The sequence below is a fragment of the Hypoxylon fragiforme genome, assembly GCF_022984875.1.
Source record: "Hypoxylon fragiforme strain CBS 206.31 chromosome Unknown GGS25scaffold_1, whole genome shotgun sequence".
Taxonomy (NCBI): domain Eukaryota; kingdom Fungi; phylum Ascomycota; class Sordariomycetes; order Xylariales; family Hypoxylaceae; genus Hypoxylon; species Hypoxylon fragiforme.
Genome location: NW_026054756.1, coordinates 1,235,251 through 1,251,222, shown reverse-complemented (window position 1 = coordinate 1,251,222; position 15,972 = coordinate 1,235,251). Strand labels below are relative to the sequence as shown.

Sequence of the window (15,972 nt, the reverse complement as noted above, 5' to 3'; positions counted from 1 at the left end):
TAAAATGGAAGAGTGAGGCTACATACATTATGATACATATAGTACCAGCTTCAGCCTGATAACCCATTTTCACCTATCAAAAACATTTATCAAACATTAGAAGCTTTTTTGGCTAGGTACATATAAGGTACAACGTCATCTCAGACCTGCAGTGCAGCCCTCTTTTTTTGGTCTTCCCCTACTTAACTACTTGACTAGTACCTAACTTCGTTGCTACGACACACACACATGCAAATCTACCTAGTAGCTACCCACGTATTTCGAGAGAGCGGTCTAGGGGGGGGAATTCATGCACCTCCAAATCTCAAATCTACTTTTACACCGTATGATATATGATATGACATGACTCCAAACAGCTGGTCTATGAGATCTGAAAGAAGGAAATCAAATAAGTGACGATGGATGCCCAGGATACCCAACATACACCCAAATCTGAGGATGCCGATGAAGCTTCTCATGAAGCTTCAAGTCCTCATGAGATTGACTTTGTCACATTGGGCATGTTCATCATCGGTATGTTACAATTTATTTCCCTTTCTTTCCTTTTTTTTGTGTGTTCTCGTGCGTCCTATTTTCTCGAGACCCCATCTTGTTCGTCCCAACCAACCTATGAACTATTTCGTTTTTGTTTCCTTATTGGGCTTGATCTGTCACTCACCCACCGTTGCCAACTTGGCGGATGATGGCAATCAAACACTAAGGGAACAAAGAAAATACAATCAAATTCGATCGTAGATAGACTTGAAGCTACCTACTTGACTTGTTTGATACATGCCTACTTGATATTTTGCATTTTCGACCATAGTTATCCCAATACTATTGTTTGAACACTCACCGCCTCGACATACCATCACATGCTATTGAAATGAGCTAGACAATTATTAGTATATCAGTGCAATTCGGTTAATAACAGATTTTAGATGAAATCGAGTACCTGCCTCCGACGCCGCCCGTGAAAGATATCCTTGGTGGCGCCGGCACCTATTCGGCACTGGGCGCCCGGCTTTTCTCCCCGCCGCCTCTCTCCCGCTCCGTCGGGTGGATCATCGATAAGGGTTCCGATTTCCCACCTGCCCTCGAAGAACTTGTGTCCACTTGGGATACTTCGGTAATCATCCGACCCACGCCAGATCGCCTCACAACTCATGGCTGGAATGGTTACGATGCTCATCAGAACCGTGCTTTCCGCTACTTGACCCCCAAGAAACGACTTACGGCTGAGGATCTATCCACATCTCTTCTTACTTCTCGCTCTTTCCACCTCATCTGCTCCCCTACTCGCTGTCGTGAGCTCGTCACAGAGATCAAGGCCCGCCGAAGTGGGCTCTCTGGACCAGATGGTGGGGCCCTTCCCAAACCTATCTTCATTTGGGAGCCCGTGCCGGATCTTTGTACTCCAGACGAGTTGCTCAACTGTACCAACACCTTACCTTTGATTGACATCATTAGCCCAAACCATGCCGAACTAGCAGGGTTTATGGGTGACTCTGGTCTGGATCCGGACACAGGTGAAATCAGCACAAAAGCAATCGAGCGCGCATGTGAGCAGCTGTTGGGTTCGATGCCCCTGCAATCTTTCGCCATTGTAGTCCGCGCTGGAGAGAAAGGGTGCTATCTCGCGCGCAATGGCGGTCGCAAGCGCAAGACGCGACCTTCAGTGCCCCGAAGCAAGAAGCCATCCGCTTTCCTACACGGGGGCTTGCGGCCTGACACCGACATGGAAGCCCTTTTTGCTGGGCTCCTCCAAGATCCCGAAGGCAGCATTGCTCGGGAGGAGATTGAGGTCGATCCTGGCGTCGAGCGTTGGATCCCCGCGTATCACACGGAACCGGAGAAAGTCGTCGACCCGACTGGCGGCGGCAACACGTTCCTAGGCGGGCTGGCCGTCGCACTAGCTAGGGGCAAAAACCTCGAAGAAGCCGCTGCGTGGGGATCCGTCGCTGCGAGTTTTGCAATAGAGCAAGTTGGCACACCGACGCTTGGGAAAGACGAAGATGGAGAGGAGACGTGGAACGGTGTCAATGTCAACAAGAGGTTCGAAGAGTTCAAGAGCAGGCTAGCCTTTAGTGAAAGATAGGCTGTGACAAAAAGGAGGATGAGGAAGAGGAATAGGAATACTCCCAAAGCGAGACTAAAATTTGGAGGGTTTAATTACTGATGAAGGGTACCTACTTACTACCTACTAATATTTCCTTACCCCCCCTTACGGAAGTGCGGGTGGGCGGGTTATTTCTATTCCTGGTTTTGATTTGATTCTCTTATCGAATCCTGTTTGCAATCCAAAAAGGAGGATATGACACTGATGAAAGAAATAGCATACACACAAACACACCACAGGTAACGGGGACTTGGTAATAATGGTTATAGACAACAAGGTCTCTGGTCACGGCTAAGACGCGGTGAATTGAAATTTTATTGAAATATTTTATCATGAGATGTTGCATGCTGTTGCTATAATCGTCGTTGTTATTGTTGTTGGGGTTGTAGGTTGGTCGTAGTAGACAGACAGACAGACAGACAAAGACAGACATAGTTATTGATATTCGATAATTCATCGAACTTGAAGACTAGTGTTACCCAACCTACCTGATTACCCCCCTAGTAAAAAAGCGAACGAAGGGAAAAAGTCAAAGGAGAAAAAAAGGGGGCAAGGAGGATCGTTGGCTGTTTGCCCGTAAGGGGTATCACGTGTTTTCGCAAAGCCTAACTTACCTAGGTTAGTTAAGATAATCCTCATTCGTACCTACATCACCGCTCCGTATTTGTTTACTACTAGGTATACACATCTACAAATCGAATCTTGGAGAAACATATCCTACTTCCGATGTCATCATCTAGGTAGGTAAATATATGTATAATCGTTTTTATTAGGTACTACGCGTACCACGCCAATTATTCTAGACGTCCCGAATCGTAGGCCAAACACAGCCGTCGTTGTTTATCATGGTAACCCCTATACCGTTCGTCGCATCTTGTCTCATGTGTATTGTGTTCAATTGCCTAGTATCAGGCTTATACAGCTCAGCCAGCTTGTCCCAACAACCGTAGGACTGTCAAATTGGGGGGGATAAGTCATTGACAACTTTCCTCCCATCCCACCAGTGGGGTGCTCTATATAACCATTTCTACCTGGTTTAACCATTGAGGTAGTTTCGGATGGCACCTTGCAGTCTGGTAGCACCTTCACCCAATGCGCTTGTGAGGTTGTCGAGGTCATCGCCGGCAGTGATGCCGAATTTTCGAATAAAATCCTTGGCAGCGGATTCGAGATCGCCGTAGTCATCCGCTGGATCTTCGTCTTCGGGTCGACCGAAGTAAGCGTTCGACGAGATGGAGGTGGCACCCTCGAATCCTTGCAGGCGGGTCTTGGCCTCGGCCTGGGAATTGGGGTCGAACGCACCCTTTCCGAAGAATTCGTCCGAAGAAATTCCCTTTTGGGTTCCGAACTTGTTTCGCGCATAGCGCTCTTCGTTTTCTATCTCACAATTTAGTAAAACATTATGGATATTCAGCTGGCAGTGTCAAGGACTTACCTTCAGAAGTCGATTTAACAGGACCGACTGAACCAAATCCGCCAGCATTCTTCTTGGGCGCGGAGCTGGCGGCGGCCTTGCCACCTCCAACTTGTCCAAATCCTAGCCTTCCGAAACCCATACCTAATCGCTCGACCTCAGCGGCGGACTTTTCACGTGAATGACCAGATCCATAGCCACGCGGGCTCACTGGCGTCGGTGAAACTACGTTAGAGGCTTCAGTTTTGGTTGTGGTTGTCTGCTTAGCTTCGGCCTCTTCAGCCTCAGGATCGTAACCTAGTTTCGCAATTCGTTCGGCCTCTTCCTTAGCCTTTTTCTCCGCCTCGTCAAAGTCGATAATATCTCCAGTGACCTTCTTTGCTCCGAGCTTGGTAGTAGTTTTCTTTGCGCCCAAGACATTGGCTTTGCGAGGCCCCGTGTTTGTCTTCCGAAGTGCAGCGGAAGTAGTAGTACGACTGGCGGCAGGTTTGGCATCATTGGCAGAGTCCGACTTGGCTAGAGGAGACGAAGATCTCGAGATCTCCTTGCCATTGGCATTAGCGTTGAGGAATGGAGACGCAGTTCGACCGACAACGGGCGGTGTGTTAGTTCGCGAAATAGGCGGTGTGGGTCTCTTGATGGATGGCTTATCCCAAGAAGAAAAGAAGTCATCACTCGGTTCGCTCGCCGGGGTTGCAGACCCCTCAGCGCCATCGCCAGGTACGTCAGTGACAACAACCTCTTCGGGGTACTCAAGAGCGTCTCGGGCGGCGCGCTTCTTAAGCTCATCCTTGTACTTGGTCGCTACATTGGATTGGTACTTGGTCTTCGGGTCCTTGCTAGCAAGGGCAGCGCTACCGCCATTTGCGCGAAAGTACTTAGTGGCGGATTCATTGCCGCCAACTTTCATAACGCGTAGCTGATCCCATTGCCACTCTAGATATAGTATTAGCGCTAGGTGGGTGTAGAAGGTAGGTAGACTTGGTAGAGTGGCGTACGATCAAGGTTGGTGGAGCGAACAAAGGAGATGTGGACACCGAGGTTTCGGTGGTTAGAGGAGCAGTCGAGACATAGGTAGATGCCAAATGGCACGGAGGTCCACGTAGGATTCTTCTGCCCGCAGTCAAAGCATATCTTATATATGATAGACAATGTTAGTCATCTTCCTTATTTCTTTCTTGGTATGGACGCGTTCGCGGATCCAGTGGATTATCACGCACCCTATTCGCAGGCTTGGTCTTCAATTTCTCAAAGATCTTCTGCGACTGTTGCTTAGTCGCAAGCACACTCATCTTGCTAGATTGGATATGTCGATATATCTAAAATATGAATGCAATTCGCGAATGTGAATAGGGGTAGGGGAGGAAAGAATCCCGGGGAGGTTGTTAAAAATCAAGTCAAGGTTGTTAAACTTGGAAATTGAACAAATCGAGTCAGGAGTTGGAAGTTCGGCCACATTTCGCCAAAAAAGCCACATCAAAAGATATGTCAAAGGACCCACTTCATATCTCTTAATTGATACGCTAGACCAAGTATGGGCTTAGCGTGTAGTCGTGCTAAGGCTGCCATGACGCCTTATCCGTTACTATCTACTGGCCCTCAGCCCCTTGTCACGTAGGTACAGCTCCCCACATTATCATCCATGCATTTGATTGAAGCTTCAATCAACTCCATTCAACTCCATTTATTCCCTTCAATCGCACAACCGCCGAAAACTTCAAAAGCGCAAACAAGGATTCTAAGTGTAAGGCTGAGCCTTACCGTATACGATCAAAGATCGATATAGTCAGCTCCGATGGACTTCATGACACCGTAATGAAGCTCACATCCCCCATATCCCGGCCTTCAAGCGCTATTGCTATTATTTCACGACTACATCCTGTCGTTGTTCGTCATGGCTATTATGCCATTCACCATCGTGGGATAAAGATTAACTCATCTGCCTCATCTCCCTCATCTACCTCCAAGAGAAAGGCAGTTACGCCATTCAACGACACTGGTTTCGTGCCATGGCAAGACCTATCTACTACGGAGAAGGCATGGCGTACTACACAACAGACCTTCAATTTTGGTCTTGTCATAGTCGGCTTGGTCATGACGGTAACTTCACCTTATCGATCGCTTCCATGAATGCACAGTACGCTAAGGTGCCATTGAGTAGGGAGGCGTTGGGTACTTTCTCTATCAGGAAGTCTTCTCTCCCGATAGCAAAACGGCCTATTTCAATCGAGCCGTCAACCGAATCAAGAAGGATCCGGAATGCATCGCAATCCTTGGCGATAGCAAGAAAATCATAGCACACGGTGATGCGACCTTGAATAAATGGCGCCGTGCCCGTCCAATTAGGTACAGTCCACTTGATCAACATACCTACCCGGGTATTCAAACTCATGTCCCTACTAATCCGTCACAGCGCGACGATGAATACGGATGCTCAAGGCAACGAACATATGATAATACAATTCCATGTGGGTCCAGACTTTTATACGTGAACCTCGATATATCTAACAAGTACATAGGTTGAGGGACCGTTGAACGAGGGACTTGTACGCATGCACCTAGTCAAGCGTGTTAATCATGACGAATTCGAGTATAAATACCTTATCCTCGACGTCAAGGGCCATCCAAAAATTTACTTGGAAAATGCCAATGCCAAGTCAAAATCTGACGGAGATACTAAGAAGTTTAAACTATTTGGAGTGAAGTGGAACTGACCGTCAGACTGCTCCTCACAGGGACAAACTTACAAGTCATCAACATGGACATACATGCACTTGAAAAACCGGCTGCTTAGTCTTTGATGAGTAACTTCCGAGGTCACCTAGATAGCGAAGATATCGCTTGATTCTGGTTGTTGGAGGACTGTAATTCTATGTGTCTAATACATCCTTATCACGCACCTCCTTAGGTTAGGTATCTAATAGGTACCTAATTAGCCAGCTCAATGTCAATTTCATAATAGAAGGGCGGGATGATCCTCTTGGAACCACTGAAGATGCCTATAGTCCCCTTTCGGCCGACTCCACTTAGGTAACGAAACTTGATGTTGGAGTATCAGACACTACAATGTGTTCCGTATCTCTCATATAAAATACCCTGCCATTACCTATACCTATTATTAACCATAACATAGCCCCTAACATTTCGTGTACACGTGAACAAGCTATGGATCAGTGAAGGTCTACCAAAGGGGGCATTTCCGACTGTTCCTTGAAAATTGAGTGGGGATTCCCCCTAATGGGCAAATCAGCTACTCCCAAACTTCACTTCCGAGCTTTCGAGTAGCGATGTCAAGAGATGGATTCTGGAAGACAGAACAATATAATTGCTGTGCAGTGATCTCTAGAATCCCTCTAGGTTAGAGACTACGGGTCCTACATATATCTATGTAGTCCTCTTCGTTCTGGCGAGCTCCCCATATAGCCTTCTCTGCCTTAGCTAGCCCCTGAGTGGACCCTTGACGGGTGATCCACGAATTGAATGAGAGGATGGTTTAGGGGACTTTCCTCGAGTTGTACATCTAAATGTCAGGACCTGTCCCGTGATTCAATATTGCAGCAAAACTGCCACTAAGAAGAAGGAAGATAGAAGGAAGAAAGCTTGGCTTATTCCTGACTACTCTGGCGGAGTGCCAATATATGGCCATATGACCCATATGGCCCCAGTGGAGCCTATGGTGCCTCGGACACCTGCAACATTCAACTTTTAAGGTCTTGAGTTAGGTGACAGAAAGTCTACAGTAGTATCTCGGTAGCTAGATAGAAGCCAGGAATTACATTGGGAACGATAACTGTATTAACGCCTAGGTAGGTACCTTGAATGATATTCTAAAAAAGGGGGGAGTTGAGTCATCCCCTGATATATATACATCGTGTGCTCTGCTGACCAGCAGCTAAGGAGAGAATAACATTAAATATTATCCAACGAATAGGATAGTTTGACACGAGAGCCGCGCTCATATTAGCCATTTTGTATGGATTATCAACGCCTATGCCTCCTACGCACTGGGTGAACACTCAAGAAGATCACCTATTCAATGGCCAGGGCTAGATGAGTTCAACCCCCTTTCACTTCTTGGCCCCTTAATCATTTCTTGGCATTCTTATGAAAACCAGTCCCCGGAAGACTCCTGGTAGATACTTCGACTTTCAAATCTTATAAGAAAAGGGGCTATACTTGCCTCAAACTACCTAGGTACCAAACAATATACTAGATAGGTACAATGGTAGGTAGATCCAGTATTTACTTAACTATGGAAACCGTGCTGGTTATCATTCATGACTTTCACTCAGGATGAGTACCTAGTAAACTAGCTCTTACGACAGCATCAAATACGATTTATTTCAACTATCGATACCCAGTAAGTGGATCCACAACCAGGTTATTGGGGATTAGTTGGCCCTTGGCTAGGTAGACAGTAGAAAGGATACCATAATGTTAGATGGGGTGAGATGGTTTCCACTTCCCCATAAACGGCTATAACCCACATGTGACTCTTCTCCCGTACTTATTAGTTTATATGTTACCAGGTATGATTCACTTTGGCTGAAGAAAGAGATCCTATGTCTACTAGGTAATAAACCGACTGGTATCATAGATATCGCTAGGATACAAAAAGATTGGAAATTTCAATTTCTCGTTATGTTCAAAGCTACCTCTCAACATATACTCCGGTATATCGGTATATCCATAATATCGTAGTGATATATTCCTAGCTAGAGATCAGTACTATGAATAACGATGCTCAAGCTTTTCCCTTTGTTTTCTAACCTAGGTTCGTTCGCAGCAAATGATACATAGGAGGTCTACATGTCTCTCTTGGTTCTCATTGTTTCTTCCTACGTCCCTCAAGCCAAGGTATTATCTTTCAGGTGTTAACTCTACTAGGTAACCTACATTCTCCATGCCCAACTACATATCCAGCATGATCCACAACAAGACTCCCTCTACTCCGTGATATCCATATAAGCCTAGCTGCCTTGATTTATTACCAATATGTCGTATTTTATCGCGCATGTATCTGTACGTGATTCACTCTCCACCTCAAGGACTTTCTTTGTTGCTGTTCCAAGCTTGACGTTGCACAGAAGCTGTCGATATAATCAATGCAGTAGAGACTATATGATTTCTTCGCCAGGCAGCTAGTTAATTAACTCGGATCTCTACACAGCATACAGTGAGTAAGCGTACATCGTCGGTTAAACCTGCATCAAGCAGCATATAGGGGTATGATTATACTCAGCGATGATTACTATCGTCATTTTCAGACAACAGCCAAGTCAGACACACGACTAAGAACAAATAAATACGCTAAATTAAATCGATGAACTAGATAATGAAGATGGTTGTCTTGCCGTCATTTTTAAATATTATCTGCATCTGCTATCTAATGGCCTGCTTGAATACTCTCGTGGCTCACTAATAGAGCAATTCCCAACTGACTCATTGAGCCCCGGGGGCCAATAGACCAATAAGGACTCACAGCCCTGTGGTGTATTGATCAATAAAGTCTCTACTTGAGCAAGTAAAGTACCGTGCAGTCAGCTTAGTTAGGGGTTGGGAGGAGCTCATTCCACCGAAGATCTGCAGTATCTTGAGTTGAGAGTCCCCTAATTCGGCTAACTTTCTCATTCGTGAGACATTGTCTCACAAGAGGTCTGAAGATGACTACACGCGCAATCCATTCAGAGAGCTGCGGAGCGAAGTCCGGGAACTTTGCAATACGTATGTATTGTCTGTTAGCAAACTATGTAGAGTAAGGCTGTTTTTCATTTACTGAATGGATCAGGGTGATGGGCTGTATGAACACATGACGTTTGGCCTTCATGCTTGAGGCCTCATTAGTACAGCTGGATACGTGGGATCATTGCGTAAAATAGACCTATTTCATCTGCCGAGGTCTGCTTTTCGTATATCTTGAATGTCATTAGCCACCTCCTATCTGAGAAGATCTGTCTCCATGACGCCTGACCTATGTAGGCTGATAAGCAGAAAGATATCAAGTGTGAGAATAGCTAGAGATACAATGGTAGAAACGTTGCACAGAAGGACCCCAAGCCCGCTCATAGGCCTGGCAATGGAATATGCACCTTCTAGACATAGTCTTCGCAAACTACTACTTGGTAGGTATCTGAACACACCCCCTAACTTATCTTACAACTAAATACAATATACCTAATGTATAATGAGACGCCACTTGAAGATTACCCATACGTTGGAATAGAACCAAGCTTGGGTATCTGAGTCGAAGACTAATGCACGTCTAAACCCAAAGGTCAAACATACGTGACTTTGATCTGTAGAGTCATCATAGCTGGTTGGGTTGCCATTGGGCGGGGTGGTGGCAAGTTAGGATCATCCCCGGAACTTGGGATGGCTGCCACGGTGGTACGGGTATCGGGCGAGACGTACATACATTATATTGGTTAAAGCCTCCTGCATATTATACCTTCAAGTAGGTACCTAATAGGTTGTAGGCAGGCAAGCAGCCTTGGGTTTCAGAAAAAGCATGAATACCTAACAGGCTGAGTGGAAAGAGACGTAAAAGATAACAAGTAGGTTAGTGATAGATAGTGTTGAGGCCTCCAAGTAATCTTGGCTTTCGTCGTGTTTGCTCATGTGTTATTCATTCCTTCCCACCAATCTCCAAAAACCTAACTTCATAGGTAAACAGAAGTATACCAAATTGTTGACATCGAACTGGAATAGGAAAGTGTACATATGCCACTAACGGGTAATTCATGTATGACGGAGAACCCGGAATTCATCCAAAGGTGAGGTGGCACAGCGATTTCGTTTCGTTTCGTCATGCCCGATGGCATCGTGGCACTCGACTGTCAGGCCCCCATATCTCCCCATCTCCCCCTTTTTGACACGGTGAGGTGGTAATACCTATTTGATGTTTCAAACCGTTTTAACTATGATGCCTTATCGGTCCTTTCATGACATTGGGCCTTGATGGCTTGTTGCTCACCCATTAGGGAGTTTGGAGTCCCGGTACTTGATGTCCATTCACAAGATACTCGCTTGCTGTTTGCTCGGCCGTAAAGTATAGACAAACTTAGCCACAATCCGCGTTGACAGCTCCGGAATAACCAAGTCGCGGCATGTCGTTCTTGATCTAGGCCCTCTATAGCCCTCACCGGGAGACACAGGACTGCTGAATGCCGTCAGCTGTACAGGGTTTACGTGGCCTAGAACATGTAGTCTTAATGAAGACTTTCCCGAATCATTCTCTTACTTCACCTAATTAGGCCAATATCCGATACGCTACTTCGCTCGTCGGTATTCATTGAAGATTTGAGGTTGAGAAAATCATGCCATGATCGACACGTAGACAAGGAACCCCGGGGAAATGCTAAATTGAACGCGGGACAGCGGGACCCGAGAGGAAGGATGGCTATCCGAATGTAAGCCAACGAGTATGTTTGAGTGTTTGAGTGTGTAAAATCAACCGAGAACAAGCAACTGCTGGATAGCTGAGCAAATTACGTCCCGAATAAGCTGACGCACATCTAGCCAGCCTTCGCTAACGAAGTATCTTGGCCCCCATGTGAGGCGTAGAGCAAACCCCGAGCAGAGTCTCTAAAGAGAGTTTCCAATTTCTGAGTCCCCGTAGAGACGCTGTCTCATGAGTATCTATGTAGATCTAAATGGCAAAGATCCTAATTTTACTGCTAAGTACCTAGGGTCTTCATGAGTGTAGACTCGAATAAGGGGCTTATTCCTTGATGCCGCTCCAAAGTAAGTACAATATCTACTAGGTAGGCCTCAAAGCTCCTTTATTTCGAGTAATAATACCTAACCTAGGCACAAAAATACCTACTATCTCCACGAATTCTCATAGAGAATGGGAGCTGTTATTTGAAGAGGCGGTAAAGACCTAGAAAATGTCAGGCTCAATGGCTTGAGGAGGGTATGTAACTGTTCAAGCAGGAAACTCCAGTTTGAGATCTGGTAAAGGGGCGGAAAAGGGGTGATACCGGAAACTATTCAGTTGGACTTTGGGATAGGGGGGTATTAGCCTCTGAACAGAGCTATCCTAAGAAGTACAGCCTTATTACCTGGCGGCTTAGGGGTTTGTAAGATACAGGAAACATGAAAAGACCTATACAGCTGTGTTCTGCAAGAAGGGCACCATTGTCTAGATATCATCGAGTGAGGTTTTGAGTGTCATAATCCGTAAGCAAGTAAATGTCTACCTCAACAATGATAACCCCTGAAATCACAAACACTCTCTTATATTTTAAACAGGCAGGTACTATTAGAACTCCAGTCAATATGAGCTATAGTACAAATAGGTAACCGATAGGTATAGGCACCCTTCGACTAAGACGTATGTTCTTTATGGATTATTTCTTCAAGTCTTCTCTTAAATCATCTACCTTTATAGCTATAGAACCTAGATCTTCCATTGTCAATATAATCACTCATAATCCCCGTTATTTTGGTGTACAAACTACCCCAGGTGCTCGAACATTCCTAACCATTAACTTCTTAACCAGCATATAACCTCCAGACTAAGGATTATGTGACAAGGCGGTCTTATGTGTGATAACAAAGGTTACGGGTATCGTGTAAACTTCTAGGGACTCACCTACAACTAGCTATTGCTAATACATGGACCTTACTCATAGGGAATTACTATATTTCATATGGAATAACAACGTGGCTTATCGGGGAAATTAGGATGGAAGTTGAATAATTTAGCCTAGAAGCATCTGTCACCAAAGAACTAACTACCCAGGCAGACGAGTTTCATGAAAATATTGAGAACTTTACAGTCTCTATGCGTTATGCAAGTATACTTTATGAATTGGACCTCCCAAAAGTGTGAACAGCCCCTATTTCAGAGTTAGCTCAGTGGCACGCCTTCCTAAGGACGAACTATTTAAGAAACACAGAGCAGTAGGATATTTAACGTAGGTAAGTAGGCATGAATATTAAGTCCTAGGTTAGAGAATGATAAGATGTTACTGCTGTGCTCCTGATTGCGCAACCGTGAAATACATGGACTTCAAACTAGCCTTTGAAAAGTCTTTGGATGATTCGACCTACGAATGAGCAACTGCCTACTACACATACCTGGATATCAAAAAGGCTAATTGCAAATAAGATGGTTTGAGTAAGAGCTCTATACATTACATGACGCGTTAAGCAATCTATGAAATGATTCTTATCCCATTTCTGTCGTTATTGATACAACAAGCGCTGTGGAATAGCTACCACCAAGCCCCTTTTTAGCCCCCCCTCACCACTTCTCCGCAAGGCTAGGACTGGGAATATCAAAAGCTACAACATGTATTAAAGATGCCATACGACGCAGAGCATAAAACCAATGATTGAATACATCCGAGAATCATAAAACCTGACTAGAGCTCGTTGTCTCATATTGTCCTCAAAAAGTGTTGCGATGTCTTGGCTTAGCCCCCCCTAAAAGATTGAGAATGTATATGTCAGACGCTTACTCGGCACAGCAACAAAAGAGGGACAGTATAATCGGCAATTTGGTGGATTACTGCTCATATGCCTACGTAGTTAGTCAAGAATTAAGCTAGCAGTAGTATAGTAGTTCACTTCGACTCTATCGCTGTGAATAATGGGCTGTTGCGTTGCCTGCCAAGGCATTGCTTGGAGGCAGCCTCATCTCTCTAGTTGCGTATACACTTTACTTCCTCACAGCCACCTAGGCAGGTAGGTACCTAATAATCAACCTACGATGTTCATATGGGGCACCATACTTTCGTGGTATCAATGGTCAATCCTCTGAAGTTCTTGTCTGAATGAGGTTATGAGGTTCCGGCGGCTCGAGTATTTAATTTGCCGTGGCAGCATAGCCATGCTTTAATGACCTGATTATCACTCGAAGGAAAAAGGAGACCAAGGCGGACAGATAAACCTCTCTGCACCCAGTCTCTCATGTTTCCCCGTCCAACAATCCCCCGTCGCGGCTCAGGAGAAAGGTCCGAACAATCGTGTCGAGGTAGTATTCATAGTTAAAAGTCGCAGTTCGCGGCATGGTGGTCTGGCCGTCAATTAAAGGAATGGTTTTATGCTTGCGTCGATCGGCGATTGCATTTCACTGTCTACCAACCGATACACACATCCGAACTATAGGGTTGGAATGCATACCAGGTTAAGCCTCGACGGGCACCCTGCGGGAAAGCGACACCAACCGTACCGGCTAGCGTGCATCTCACGGAAGCGATCCGATTTAAGGCGAATGTTATCTGAGCGCTTCCGATGGTTTCCGTCAACTACGAGCCCCCTATCGTTTTTCTTTTCTGTTCGCTCGAGAGAACCAGGGATGGGGGAAGGTCATGGACTTGGTCCGGGTGCGTATATGTAGGTTGGGCCTGTTCGGAAACATGTTACTTGTAAAGCCCAATAGCAAGTTTGTCAATTACCCATGTCGCGCCCAGCTCTCTCCTAAGCCACCATTTCTGCTTCTCCGGCGAATAACCCTCGAGGGTAGGGACGCAAGCCCGATCTTAGGCTACGGGCTTTGGAAAGTACTGAAGCTTGGACTGGTCTGCGATAATCAATCGCTTCTTTTTCAAGAGACTAGGATTATATTGCAAAAGAAAATGGGAACCAAAACCGAAGGGATGAAATTCCCAGAAAGGGGAAGGTAATTGTATTAAAAAAAGGAGTATGACAAGTAAGGGATAGCATTCATTTCGCTGGATCGGCTATGACAGTAGCTGCCTATGTTGTAGCTACGTAATCCACTAAACCAGAGAAATGGATAATGGTAGCTTTAGCTACCAGAGGAGCTACCTTAGGTATTCAAGTCACCTTTTGCTCCATAACAGCTTCAAAGCGAATCGTAGCCGGCTCCGGTGTGGTAAAACGTTCTTCTCTTACCACTACTCGCGAACCCACGTTGTACACCGGCTAACAGAGAGTACCGACTACCTATCAGATTGGTAAATGTAGGTTCGATATCAAGTACAGTAGAAACTACTCTTGAGCTTTCTGATTGGGATGATCTGAGGGGCCCGGAGGGACCCCAACATTTGTCCAGGACAAGGGCGTTCAAGCTTCTATCTACCTAGTAGGTACGATACGTTCTCATTCGTTAACATCCTTGAAGTAAATTCGTAATTACCTCTTGTTTGATGGCCACAGTATAATCTCCACGACAGCAAACTATACAGCTCAGGCAGGTAACTAGGGGAAATTAAAGAACACTCCATGGAAAGAAGGCTTGACAGTCTAGTAGGCTACTTCGAAGATCATCAAACCGTCTTATCTTTGCTTTGTATTTGTAGGGTTGTAACGGACATGCGGAAGCAAACAGGGATAAAAAGATGGAGGAGAGGAGAAGGGCTTGGTCTTTACGCCGGTTCGCTCGTTTATTCACAAATGCATCACTCGAAGATCCTATGGCCTCACGGACAATTTAGCTATCTCTGCCTACCGACATGCCTCTCAACCCCCTTTGTCTAGGACTATGGCCCAAGGCGGCCTCTTTGATGTAGGGCTACGATAAAAAGGAAAGACCTGATGGGTGATCGTGCTGGCCTTAGGCACCAACTAGTTGCTACCCATCGGGGGCCTCCATGCGTAGTAAACAGGATTTAGTCATCGGAAACATACGTAAGAAGTTTGGAGCCATACACCTCAGCTACGGAATGATGATTTGCGGGCCGACTACCCATGGGGAGAATTATTCCTCAGATGTCGTTGTCGATAGTCAAACAGAGCCTCAAGGCGTCCGACAGAAACTCGGTTTAGTTTAGGTGGTTGGAACCTGAGGTGTCATAAAACTGAGATCCCTCATTATGATATGCATGTTTTGCCACTGCAGAAGAAGCTAATGGAGATAGACCTACAGCAATAGGAGAGACCTCGTGCCACGTTACAAGAATTAAGATGCATTCTGCTGGATCGACATTCGGCATTTGCATTCTTCCTAGACGTATCTGCTGGGGGGGGGACCTCCATATTCCATATCGATATGTTTTGACCCGAAGCCCTTCAGAGACTAGGTTCTTAGTTCTTCACGTACATGCATGTCGTCTATTCCAGCTATGGTGCTCTTCTGTAGGGAAACGTTGGCATGGGGAGACATCCTAGGCAGTCATTTCAACTTTTCGGGAATCCCTCAAGCAGCTAGGCTGTTCAGAGGGGGTTGGGAAAAGATCACGACAGGAACTGGAGCCGTGATGTAGTTTGGACTGAGGAGAGCAGAGAGAGGGGTGTTTAACAAATGATTTCACAGCAACTGCCCCAATCTGGAAATGGGAAGCGAACAAATGCGGCAAGTCAAATCCGAATGCGCCCTAGCCTTGATGCAAATAGAGGGCTTGAGCAACGTGAAAGAGGCATGGGGAAGCCGAAGCTTTGCTTCATGTTGAATACCCAGTATTCGCGTGCCCGATAGCCGGCAAATGAAGGGGGTGAGGGAATAGTAAGTCTTTTTTTCACGTGTATTGCGTGTGCTGTCAGCGTCGAC

At 45.8% G+C, this 15,972-nt stretch overlaps 4 protein-coding genes across 4 annotated transcripts; 2 read left to right on the top strand and 2 right to left on the bottom strand.

Annotated features, from left to right (window-relative positions):
- Window position 1: 1 nt before the first annotated feature.
- On the top strand, window positions 2-2,498 carry GGS25DRAFT_469052 (Ribokinase-like protein). The gene is made up of 2 exons (XM_049259120.1): window positions 2-513; window positions 921-2,498. Exons 1-2 carry the CDS (start codon window positions 399-401, stop codon window positions 2,075-2,077), a joined length of 1,272 nt encoding a protein of 423 aa, XP_049121156.1. The 5' UTR covers window positions 2-398; the 3' UTR covers window positions 2,078-2,498.
- GGS25DRAFT_18572 (uncharacterized protein) lies at window positions 2,042-2,587 on the bottom strand. The gene has a single exon (XM_049256669.1). The coding sequence runs from the start codon at window positions 2,553-2,555 to the stop codon at window positions 2,259-2,261; it is 297 nt and encodes a 98-aa protein (XP_049121155.1). The 5' UTR covers window positions 2,556-2,587; the 3' UTR covers window positions 2,042-2,258.
- Window positions 2,588-2,779: 192 nt separating this feature from the next.
- GGS25DRAFT_469050 (ArfGap-domain-containing protein) lies at window positions 2,780-4,950 on the bottom strand. Its single transcript, XM_049259119.1, has 4 exons — window positions 4,733-4,950; window positions 4,511-4,646; window positions 3,534-4,448; window positions 2,780-3,475 (listed from the first exon to the last, which is right to left on the bottom strand). The coding sequence occupies exons 1-4, from the start codon at window positions 4,802-4,804 to the stop codon at window positions 3,135-3,137; spliced, it is 1,464 nt and encodes a 487-aa protein (XP_049121154.1). The 5' UTR covers window positions 4,805-4,950; the 3' UTR covers window positions 2,780-3,134.
- A 377-nt stretch (window positions 4,951-5,327) lies between these two features.
- GGS25DRAFT_516677 (import inner membrane translocase subunit tim-21, mitochondrial) lies at window positions 5,328-6,226 on the top strand (the record flags this gene model as incomplete). The annotated part of the gene is made up of 4 exons (XM_049263245.1): window positions 5,328-5,612; window positions 5,674-5,858; window positions 5,926-5,980; window positions 6,032-6,226. 4 exons carry the CDS (start codon window positions 5,328-5,330, stop codon window positions 6,224-6,226), a joined length of 720 nt encoding a protein of 239 aa, XP_049121153.1.
- Window positions 6,227-15,972: the final 9,746 nt, after the last annotated feature.

Bases quoted from the DNA above. Each gene is read 5' to 3' on its own strand.
- GGS25DRAFT_18572 (XM_049256669.1), bottom strand. From the start codon at position 2,555: ATGAATTATCGAATATCAATAACTATGTCTGTCTTTGTCTGTCTGTCT.
- GGS25DRAFT_469052 (XM_049259120.1), top strand. From the start codon at position 399: ATGGATGCCCAGGATACCCAACATACACCCAAATCTGAGGATGCCGAT. The intron at 514-920 runs GTATGTTACAAT...AACAGATTTTAG, and splicing joins ATTGGGCATGTTCATCATCG to ATGAAATCGAGTACCTGCCT.
- GGS25DRAFT_469050 (XM_049259119.1), bottom strand. From the start codon at position 4,804: ATGAGTGTGCTTGCGACTAAGCAACAGTCGCAGAAGATCTTTGAGAAA. The intron at 4,449-4,510 runs GTACGCCACTCT...TACTATATCTAG, and splicing joins TCGCTCCACCAACCTTGATC to AGTGGCAATGGGATCAGCTA. The intron at 3,476-3,533 runs GTAAGTCCTTGA...ATTGTGAGATAG, and splicing joins TGTTAAATCGACTTCTGAAG to AAAACGAAGAGCGCTATGCG.